General features: G+C 40.9%; 1 protein-coding gene across 3 annotated transcripts in view; it reads left to right on the top strand.

The window, feature by feature from the left end:
• The window catches only part of babam2 (BRISC and BRCA1 A complex member 2), a 93569-nt gene that overhangs the window by 36148 nt on the left and 45278 nt on the right, over positions 1 to 12143 (top strand). For all 3 annotated transcript variants that reach the window (XM_054613384.1, XM_054613385.1, XM_054613386.1), the window contains exon 6: positions 646 to 720. In XM_054613384.1, coding sequence (XP_054469359.1) covers positions 646 to 720 — 75 coding nt within the window. The remainder of the gene's footprint in view (positions 1 to 645; positions 721 to 12143) is intronic.

Genomic DNA, 12143 nt, shown 5'->3' with positions numbered 1-12143 from the left:
TTCTTTTTTAACACTTTGCAACGAGCAGTTTGACAAATTTTGTTGAATTAAAAATAAGAGCTAAAGTGCATTCCTAATCTCAAAACTAACACATCAAAAAAAGTGGTAACTGCTACCAAAACTCGGGTATTGTAAAACCGTCATCCCCGAAAAGACGGCGCGTATGGTCGTCAGCTTATTGCAATCCATATTTATATTTGTTGCTAGACGACAATCATGACAGGAGTAAAGGACAAAGTCAGGTTCCCACAAAGTCTGCAAAGGGAGGTGATCGGGGTGGATGAATGGGTCGAAAAAAACGGACTTTCACCCAGAAGACCACTGTTGGTGTCCCTTGTGAAACTTAAAGTCGAGACTGGCAATAATTTCAAGTTGCATACGTAACTGTGCTTATGCGTAACGATGTCATGTACTATGTCATGTACTATGTCATGTACTATGTCAAGTACAAAGCGTAGTATCTTTGTCACACACTTATGTAACAAACATAACTTAATTTAAGCCGGTACACGATCTTTTCCTGAACCTAACGAAAGATAAATTCTATCTGCACATCTTATGTATGCATCATTTTTCTAACACCAAAACACATCATTTTCATCAGTGTATGACCCGTATGTTGAAACCCTGTCTCTTGTTCCCTAGACGGGAGAGTTCTCGGCCCGTTTCCTTCTCAAGCTCCCTGGGGACTTCAGCAACATCCCTGTCTATCTCCTTAAGGTAATTAACCGCCGACCTCCCTCTACGCGTTATGTCCATACACATTGCAGACATTCCTGCAGACCTAAGAGTCTCAAAGAACATTTTGTCACGACACAGACTTCCTTAACATATAAAGTGAGTGGGTTTTTTTTTTACCTTTATTTTCTTTTTTTTCAATTTGTTTACATGTATGCGAGTTCATATGTTTTTGTCACGCGTGCAACGGTAATAGCAGGGTTTATTTAAATGAACTGCACAGTAACTGTGTGTGTGTGTGTGTGTGTGTGTGTGTGTGTGTGTGTGTGTGTGTGTGTGTGTGTGTGTGTGTGTGTGTGTGTGTGTGTGTGTGTATGTGGTCTTGGGGGGGGGCTGTGAGTTGACTAATCAGCAAGCCGTCACTCTCGATCTGCTCTGAGCCGCGTGGTGTCTGGAGGCAGCTTAGCCCTCACTCTCTCTCTCTCTCTCTCTCTCTCTCTCTCTCTCTCTCTCTCTCTCTCTCTCTCCCCCCGTCTCTCTCTCCCATCAGTGATTGCCTTAACCCCTCTCTCCACTCCCTCCCTTATCTCTAGTTCTCTTTTCACTCTCTGCCATCCCCCCCACCCCCTTCCCCTTCTTCGACTGCCTGCATGCTGGAGGCCCTGGCTCTCTGGCCTTTTCCAGCCCGGCCTCGTGTTTGTGGAGGGAAATGATGGTAAACATAAGGGGAACGGCAACTGTCGTCAGCCTCACGTCAGCCTCCAGTGTCCCCATGTGTCTAAAAAAAAAAAAAAAAAAAAAAAAAAAAAAAAAACCTGGAGCACCGAGACTTGTCTCACTCTCTTCAGCCTTTGAGTGGACTCACCCACCGACTTACTTGGATTTCACAGCCGCGTTGCTGGTCATGATAGAATTTTTATTTATTTATTTATTACCTGCGTGTCTCGAGGCAGGAACGGTTCTACACTCAGCCCTGAGGGGAGCTCTAAAATAATGCTGTCACTTGCTGGCGGTTTCAATGAAAAGGCCGTCAAAAAGGAGGCGGACACACTGACACCCTTAACCAGTGGGCGATGGTAGCCATTGACACCATGTTGTCAAAGAAGAACTCCCTGTAATATTTAGTGATTTTATTAGAGAGGAAGTCTCGGATATGGATGTACATTTCTGTCACCCTAATCACATCATGTGTTCTTTGCCTCACACACACACACACACACACACACACACACACACACACACACACACACACATTTGCAGTATTGTGCTGCATCTGGCAGCTTGGGTATACATAGTATCACCAGGGGAGCAATGGAAGACTGAGAAAGAATATCGACTCGCAGAGAGGAAAGTAATGAACATCAGCCCACACCTTGTCCTCCTACGCATTACAGGGGAACGGGATTATGCAGGCTGGACTCTAAGAACACAAATGCACTGCACGCCAAACCCATGACCTGAATTTTCAGTTTGACAGTCGTCGTGCAATTAGTTCTGTCAGTGAGGGACGCTTGTTTCAAGTCTTGCTGCACAAGAAGTAATTCCATACTGTTGAAGTTGAATTAATCTACTGCTATTGTACTTCCTGACTGAGCAGACACACACACACACACACACCAGTTTAACCTGGCTCATCTTTTTCCACAATGCACTGCAGGGCTCTAAATATTTCTGTGTAAAGCACTGGGGGTTTGTATCCTTCAAAATGACATGCACCATTCTTTTAGAACACCAATTGGTGTCTTCGTCTTGCTTTCTCGGCACTTCCGCCGCAGCTGGATCCGACTCTCATTACATTACATTACATTACAGTCATTTAGCAGATGCTTTTATCCAAAGCGACTTACAATCAGTAGTATATTACATATCATTCACCCATTCACCATCAGACTCTAACTAACATTCATACAACATCCAGTCCACACCGATGGCAAGCCTTCGGGAGCAACTTGGGGTTAAGTGTCTTGCCCAAGGACACATCGACTGCCGAAGCTGGGTATTGAACCACCGACCCTCTGATTGGTGAACTATCTTGCTCTCCACTACACCACAGCCGCCCTCTCACTCAACGGCTCTTTCCTGGATTGTAGGCGTAACCAGGAAGTGCAGAGCCAGCCAGTTTTATTGTGCAATTGTAGTCAAGCCAAACATTTTCACCCAAGTTTTAAAATAAATGAAAACGTTGAGCATATTTAAACGGTTTATTATATTTTGAATGACATTTTATTGGCAGTAATGGGCTGTGCACAACATCTTTTCTGTACCAAGTTACGTGCATGTTGAGCTGAGATTTCACTTGCACTACCATGTAATAAGCACGTGGTGTTTTGGGCTCTGCAATGTAATCGGGCAAGGCGCTGTGTTGGCCAATCCGATACCATACATACCATCAGATGAAGATGGCAAGATATCATATAGCATTATGAATGTGTTATAATGGGTTATCAATATAATGTGCAGTGGTATGAGGTCTGATCAGCCTTCAGTGTCTCAGATGTGTTACTTAAATACTTCATCATCTCACTGCTCGCAGACCGCTTTGCATTATTGTAACACATTGCTGTCTTTATGGTCTGAACACCCACTAAGTCCTTGAAATGAGTTATAGCCTGATTGACAGCAGGTCTTTCTTTGCAAAAACACACCAAACAATGTAAAAAGTGATGCTTTTCAGTCAGAAATACAAGCCATCAGTCAGGTACTGTAGGTAGAGGTCTGACTGTTGACCCTGATTTGAATCAACCTCCTCATCAAGTCCATGGATGTCCTTGCTTGAGGAGGGAAGGGGTTGGCACTGAAGCGGAAATCTGTTCAGACACGGGCTACTCTGCACTGCTGGTGGAATGCCGAGATGTTGCTGGTGGGCGCAGAGCTGTGGAGGACGACTGTTACCTGGAGCGAGGCATCCGCGTGGTCTGAGCTCACCACAGTGGACATGTTTACCTTCCTGCATGCACTGCCCTGCCTCGGGGAGGAGGGGGGGGGGGATGCAATTTATTCATTTTTTTATTTTTTATTATTTTAAAGGGGGCAGCCCGTCATAGTCGAAATGAAAGAGTGGGAAGGACACTGAGAACGGAGATGAAGGGAGGACAGTGAAATGCACTCAGATCACACATGGATGATGGTAGTTTTCTCCCCCTTTTTTAAAGGGCGTGCGTTCCTCTTGGGCACTGTTTTAGTGTCTCACCCTTTGATTGTACCTTGACCCCCGGGTCTTTCAACCATTTGAAGTTGCTTTTACTCTTATCCTCTCATTCAGCATTGGCCTTTGACCTCCCACTGTATAGGATATTTGTTACTCTAGTTTAAGTCTTTTCAGGCCGATTGTTTGCTGTACAATGTGTGTCTTTTGGAATGGCCTACTTAACACATTCATTGTGGAGCGTTATAAGAGATGAAGGATACATATAATATATTCAGGTCAAGATGTTTTATGGCAGAAAACTTGCTACACGCCCGTAATTCTACCTATAGCTGGGCGATAAATACATTTTATCGATTAATTCAAATACTTGGTTTAGGACAGTGTTTATAAATGAAAATCAATTTTCAGTAAATGGGCAATTCCGGCACCAAACTGCCGCTGCTTCCCAGAGCTCCCATAGTTCAAAGTAAATGCGCAACTTCTATTCGGACCACAGACTGTAAATAAGAAGTGGACGCAGTCTTCGTGGTGTCTTCCAATGGTGTGTGGACTGCCGTTTCAACAGCCACTCAGAGAGAGTTGTGTATAAGACAAGGACGGTGTGTTGCTCCAACGTTGTAGGGAATTAGATTGGAAACACAACCAACATGTTAACGCACATTCACTGTCATGTGGCCAGGAATTGCCTCTCCATCGCTATAGGGCATACACAATAAGACGTGTTTAATCTAGTTTATTTTAGTGTTTTTTTCTTCAGGGATACAATACAGTTTTTTCAAGAGGCGTCTAAAAATGTAAGTTTGGTAAATCTTCATCATTATTTTGTCTTTTGTAGGCTTAGTTTGTTTTTAATTTGGAAAAATGAACCAAAAATCTCTGATTACAGATGTGACCTTTGTTAGAAGATGTCCCTTCTTGCGTCTCAGGTGACCCTCTGTCCGTCCATCCTGTCTCAGTAGAGTAAGTATATGTGCGGCGGCGGCTCGCCTCCAAATGTCCCCACTAATCAGCACGGAGTGACGCCACCTTCGTGACTGAGCCCTCTGCTCCGCTTCACTTGAGCTTTGTTTCCCCCACAAGCACTGGCCCATGTCACCAGCTCCAAAACGAGTGAAGTGTGTGTGTGTGTGTGTGTGTGTGTGTGTGTGTGTGTGTGTGTGTGTGTGTGTGTGTGTGTGTGTTTGAGTTTGTGTGGTTGGGGGGCATCAAGCAGCTGTCATTGATCTAATAGGATGTCTCAGGTGACCCGTCTTGTGAACAAACTGATATCTGCTATATTCTGTAGCTCTGTGTGAGATAACCACACATAAAACTATTTGCCTTGAGCTTAAAGAGCCCCAAAAAGTACATTCAAAACCTGAAAAATGAACAAAAATGTATGAGCTGCAAGCTGAACATCTAATTAACTAAATCAATTATATAACAATGGACAAGAATCTCCTCTGTTGTCAGTATAAATCCATATAAACCTCATATGTGCATTGTTTACAGCCACTGAGAGTAAAAAAGCAATTATTGTAAACGGTTTCTGATTGACAACGGGTCTATTTCCTGTTTAGTTTTTTCACTCTAAGCTCTTGCATTCTGTGCGCTTTATTGGATGGTGATGCTCCGTGTTAGTTCCTAGTAATTCCATTCTTTGTTCGCACACATTTTCAGCACAGTTAAAAGAAATAGTTCAAAATGTTAGGAAATTGGATGGAAAGATCGACTCTACTCCCAAATATGTCCGTTATATATAAGGCTACAGGCAGTGGTTAGCTTAGATAAGCTTAGCTAAGTCTAGCGCAAAGACTGGAAACAGGGTGGAAAAAAGGCCTCCAGCAAAGACAATATTTCAGATCAAACATTTGAGATATTGGATGTTAATTAGTCCCGTTTGCTGTTTCCAGTCTTTGTGCTAAGCTAAGCTAACCGGCTGCTTGGACGGAGCCTTGTGTTTACCACATATTAGAGTGGCATCGAACACTCCACCAGAAAGCAAATAAGCATATTTTCCAAAATGTCTAACTGTTACTTTAAGGCCAGATTTATATTTGTACACTTTTTTTAAAAACAATGTACGCCAAGCCTCTCCAATGCCCGGCAACCAGTATCCATCTCCCCCAGGTCAATGTTGCTTCTCTAAACTGAGCTGAGGGAGGGTTTAATAATAATAATAATAATAATATTGCAGTGAGCCCCGGGAAAACGTGTATCCTGGTTTTGTCTGTGCATGCTTCAACAAGAGCACTTACATCTAATTATTTTTACTCTAATTCTTTTTGGTCCCGTGTCCTCGCCCCCCTCCCCCCTCCCCTACACACAAACACACACACACTTTAACCTTCAGTGTTCCGCATGCAGCGGCTGGCAGGGGAGGGTCAGGGTGAAGCAGAGCCTCGGGCTCTCGTTCTGTCTTTTTCGTCATAGACTAGGATCGTTTCTGCGCTTCCTTTTCATTTCCCGGCTTGTTTTTCATTTTTTATTCTTTAATACAAATATTTACTCTTGAATTAACCTTAAGCAAATACTGCATCCCCAAACCTTTTTTTTTTTCTTTTATAAAAGATACATTTAAAATAAAAACTGAATACTCAAATTAACAATTTCTTTAATTTTTTAATTCACATACTGTCACTTCCATATTGGACTGTCTTTGCAAGTTAATATCAGGATTGTAATTAAATATTGTTAGGTAGTGGAGGCCATGTGGGTCCGTCCTGACTTCTCATTTCAATGATAATTCCTCCTACTTTTTAAAGGGCTACAAATCAGCTTCACTAAACAAGTCACAGAGGGGGAGAAAACATCCAATTTTTTTTTTTTTTTTGCTAATGATCCTCTTCAAACTCCCACTCCTATGGGCTGTGCTCCACATTGGCACTGTCTTCTCCCTCAGGAAGCTCAGAGCGCAGTGTTGTCCCCCTTTTATCAGAGTGCTTCATTTTGTTTCAACCGTTTGTTTATTTGACTTTGCTACAGTAAACGGGTAGACCAAGGCACATGAGTATGCAGAGATATGGAGATGCAAACAATTAAAGTGAAGTTAGAAAAACAAATCAATAATGCTAATAGTAAAATCAACCACACAGAAAAATACACAGTTCACTGACCCAACTAGAGCTAAACAAATACAAGGAGAACGTGTATTTGCAATTTGTCTCTACCAATATTACGGTTGAAATTTGCGTTACAATTATTTCCTATGAATGAAGCCACAGTCCTGTTCTTATGTTCTTTTGTTTTACTAAACAAAACGAGTTTATCTCCCCAAGTGTTGTTACAAAATGATCTTGTTTCTGCAAGATTTGAATCAGATGAAATAATAATGCAGTTGCTTGTTGTTGAAGTTCTCCAATGGATCGTCTTTAAAAACCAATAAGTCAAAGAAATGTCAACTTCTGCATACACTTTTCAATATAATTTTTTTTTATTACCAGTTGAAATTAATCAAAAGTAATCAAATATTATCCTGACATTCAAAAGTGCCTGCATTGTAACTCATAGTAATAATGATTGCTGGTAAAGTCACGTCCGACCATGTTTGATATCAGACTGATGACCTGAGGATACTGTAGACCAGTTATTCTCACAGATAGTAAACAAAAATCGCTGAATTTCTTCCATAATCTTTTATTTAAGATTTATATCTGCAACACACCTTTGAGTCACACAAGGGAGCTTGAATGTATTAAACATGTGAATATGTTTTCAATAACACATACATTAAAGAAGTTATCAATCCTATATATGTTTTCGGAATTACTAGTTAATCTTTTCAAGATAATATAAGGTGATGCGGAAATGGCAAAAAAAACGGTGAGGAACGTACACGCTTTCTTTGCTCTTCTCAAAATAAATATACAGATATGTTCAGTTTTGGAAACTGCACTGAAATAGCAGATAAGATATAATTAAACAATTAATTGTTCAGCCCTTACAGCACCCATGTTGTTTACATTGCTCAGATGCTTGAGGGCATTCAGCAATACGGAGTTAAAAATATAATTTGAATGATTAACCTCTTCTCAAAGCTGCCGCCTCTTTACACTGTGGGTTTTTTCCGCTTAATTCCAGTTTGTACAGCGGCAATAAAAAAAAAAGAAAAACATCCGACGCACAGCCTGTTTAAGTGTTTTTTACTGGTTTTCTCTTAAATGAGTTATGAAGGGATCAAACAGGAAGGGTCACTTATAGCAAGAGGTCAGCTTTTGATTAATTCAGGGGGCTGATGAAGTCGGTGTTATTTATTCTAATCAATAGATTTTTGCATTCCACTCTTCACCTCTATGTATTTCTTTATTGTCAGATTGTTTTTGTCTCAAAGAGAGTTTTTAAAATAGATTGAGAATGTAAACAGCATTCAGCGATGACCAAGTAGTGAACTGATTTTCAGATTCATGATACTCTGTTCACTCTGGTCTGGATTCTGGTCCTATTCTACCCAGATCTGTTATTATTCTGCACAGGTCTGGTCTGGTTCTACAAGGTTACAAGGTAATTGTATTGTCATTGCACAACAGGGTTGCCCTACAAAATGCAGATTGTAGTCCCATTTTGCTACACAAGAAAAACACAAAAATGATATTATATGTGGAGGATGTACCAGATCAGATGAGCCAGTCCTATTCTACCCAGATTTGGACTGGTTCTCCCCAGATCTGGAATCATTCTCCCCAGAACTGGTTCTATTCTGCCTAGATCTGGTCTGGTTCTGCCCAAATCTGTGTTTTTTTTTTTATCCAGATCTGGTCTGGTTCTACTCAGATCTGGTGTTATTTTATCCAGATCTTGTCCGGTTCTACTCAGATCTGGTGTTATTTTATCCAGATCTTGTCCGGTTCTACTCAGATCCGGTGTTGTTTTTTCAGTTCCGGTCTGTTGCTACCCTGATCTCATATTATTTTATTCAGATGTGGTCCTTTTCTACCCAGATCTGTTCTGCTTCTTCTCAGTCTGGTCCAATTTTATCAAGACATGTTCCTATTCTACCCAGATCAGGTCTCACTCTGCCCAGATCAGTTCTGGTTATACCCAGATCTGTACTAATTGTAAATCGATCTGGTCTCATTCTTACTCAATCCGGCCTCATCTACCACAACCTGGTCTCATTTTAACCAGATTTGGTCAGCAGTTCCAAAACCTGTTTGCAGCAGCTGCAGTTACCTTACCTTTCCGGTTGCCACATAATTGTCACTCCTTCCCAACCGCTCTTCAGGCTTTTGTTGTTGCGGTTTTCTGTCCAGCTTACATCCTCGGCTTGAGAGGCAGTTGAGCTTTTGGAGAAGTCGTGGCTGAAGACATCCCGCTGCGTCACATGATGAGTCTTTCACAACTCTCTACACAGACCTGGAAAGCCATACTGTGGTCACTACATACACGCACGAACACACAACAGTGCCCACCATTAAAGATCTATTAAGGCTATCTAATATGTAGTTGGTCGGCCATTACAGCTGTCTATACTGTCCGTTAGGGTCTTTTGCCGTGTCTTGACCAGAGTAGGGAACTCAATGGGGCTTGTGTCTGCTGTGCACTTGGCCTGCCTCATTCTTCTGTTGATTTGACCTGCTGGTTGTGGTTTTGACCACATGGCTTCACATCAGGTTGAAAGGCCTGTTGTTGCCCGGAGTGAGTGAGTGAGTGAGTGAGTGAGTGAGTGAGTGAGTGAATTAAGTAGAATTAGCTGTTACTGGGTTATGCAATCTGAAAAGACTCTAGTGTTACCAATCTTGGAACACATGACGGCAGGAAAAACAAGACGAACAAATGACCTAATGGCCACCATCCATCCATCACTTTTTTGTCTTCTATTCTTGGCCTGTCTGCTACTTTGAGAGAGAGCTCGGGCCTGTGCGTGACTGTTGAGCATTTGGTGCCAAAGCAAGTGGTTGTAATTTGTGGCCTTGCCGTGCCCTTGCACGGTAAACACTGACTAAGAGCTCAGGAATCTTAAGAGCTATAAAATAATTGCAGGTTACTCCCATAATGCCTAGAGTGTTCTGCGTGTTGCCTCAGACCTGCCTCTTCTGTCTCATTTCTTTCTTTGTGCAAAGCCTCTACTGGTGCTGTGCTAAAACGTAGTCCTCCTGCTGTATCTGTGCAAGAGTTTTTTATTTCTGTGTCTCAACATTATATGATAAACTGCAATAATAAAGAACGTAAAAATGTTTTTTTTGCATTTTCAAATAAAAATATGAATCCACCAATGTATTTTTAAATTAATATGATACAGTTCAAGTTATTAGTATTGCTTGAAAATATTTACTCAGGGGTTACTATCTAACATGTGGTGGGGTGTAAAACCTAAGACCATTCTTTTAAGAACCAGTGCACTTTCATAGGAGTCTCTTTTAAAATGTGCATAACATATATTTTATTGGTTCAATTGAAATTTTCATTTGCTACTTCCAGCGCTGAAAATGCTAAGCCAATCTGCTTCTATGTGTTTTGAATAGATCCAGGGTAAAACTAAAGCATATCAGGATGCATTCTGTTTTCACGGTGCCTTTTTGAAAGTCCTGTTGCTGAGTGATGGCCTATCTGTATAGCAATGAGACATGGCATTTACTAGGGAAGCAAGTTGCCCAAAAGACATCGTCAAGTAATTGCCAGTTTGGGCTTCACTAATGCAGTGTACCACTGAAATCTGAAAAGGCCAGCCAATGCTTCCACGCAGATAAACAATTATGTGGCTTTTAAATGGTGGATGTACTATGGCTTGGTATGCTCTTGAAGATGACTTTAAATGTCAGGCGTAACAGCTCTTAAACAGAAATAGGAAGTGAGGGAAAGTTAAAACATAATTTTTTATTTTCAAGATATTATGTCATCTCTGCATCTTTATGTACTAAATGTATCAATATTGCAATTACTAACCGTGTCATTAGCTGATGTGTATTTTTCAATTACTTGCTTCCAATCAGTACCGTTACCCAATGATACAAACTATTGGTAATATCTGACGGCAGGAAATGCACACCCCTCTCCCGAGTTTGCTGGCACAGCAAACTGAAACGCCTCTGTTGCAAAACTTCTGGATGCAGTTGCAAAAGAGAGGGGGGCAGTGGGTCAGTGGGTTGTGGGTCATTATCTAACGTCAGTAAGTCCTTTTTTGTTGACTTCAGGGTGAAAAGACCAGGGTCATTTCTGATTGCTCCAAAAAAAAGATCTGTATAGACACTTAAATAATCATTAGTAAAATGATTGTCTGAAATGTTTATCTATATCTATGTTTAAGTCAATATTTTGTTAAAAAAAAAAAAAAAATAAAGAAGGACTATAGTAAACATCCATCGGGAAATCATTGTTTAAGTTTTTTTTTTTTTTAAATCCTGTGTTTAATATGGCAATAGTCTTTAAATTGATTTAACATCTGTACTTACCTCTCCATATAGTAGTCTCTATTTAAAGTGGCTGTTTCTGCCATTCCCATGCAGGATGCAAAATTCCTTCACACGCACAGCCATCATGCATGTTTTTCAGCGTTACCTTGATATTAGCCTCACTAACCAGGTTTCACTCCAAATGTATCGCATATTTTAACCGAATTGCGAGAAAATCAGCAAGAGAAAATTAGAATGAATGCCCGTTTCCATCCACTACCATTAAGGGATTCTTAAGAGTTGGTTCATCTCTCTACTGTCCGACAGCTGCATCAGAGCTTTATTAATGCTAATCAAAACTATACACAATATGGCGTTGTACTTCTGACAAACCTCATTAAAACGCACTTGCTCCTTTCACTACTAACCAGAGGTGTCGCCAAATCAACCAGTACTTTAGGATCATAAGTATTATGACATTAAAGTCTCATGAATATAAAAATATAAGTGTTGATGTTGCTTTTTTGTTCGTTTGTGTGAAAGGGACAGTTCATACTGATGTTCGTTCATCATCATGTGTGACACATGATCAATTTTACAACACATCTTGTGTCATTAGGAAAGTACATAATTCAAGCAATTTAACAATTGAGGCTAAGTCCCTCCCCTCGAAAGCAGAACGGCCAATCATAGCGTAGCTCAGGCCAGCTCTGACCAACTATCTCGCTCTGCTCCATAGACTCCATGAATTTGTCAGGCTGGTTTAGTGGATATGGAGCTCATCATGATTGACTCGTTACATGGAGAGGATGGAAGGGGATATACGTCTCTAAAACGTTATGTTTCTACTAAAAATCCTGTGGAGCTAACATTAACAGGGTACGTTAGCACATCATTAACTAGCATTAGCACATCTATGCTAAGCTAGCTACTGAAGGTTTACTGAACTTGAATACAAATGTTGCTTTTAAATGAATGTAACAGTGATTAAAGAACTACCCGGCTTTAGA

Source organism: Anoplopoma fimbria, chromosome 15, assembly GCF_027596085.1.
Source record: "Anoplopoma fimbria isolate UVic2021 breed Golden Eagle Sablefish chromosome 15, Afim_UVic_2022, whole genome shotgun sequence".
In the NCBI taxonomy this organism is placed as follows: Eukaryota; Metazoa; Chordata; class Actinopteri; order Perciformes; family Anoplopomatidae; genus Anoplopoma; species Anoplopoma fimbria.
Note: the sequence above shows the minus strand (reverse complement) of the source record. Positions and strands in the feature narration are given on the sequence as shown.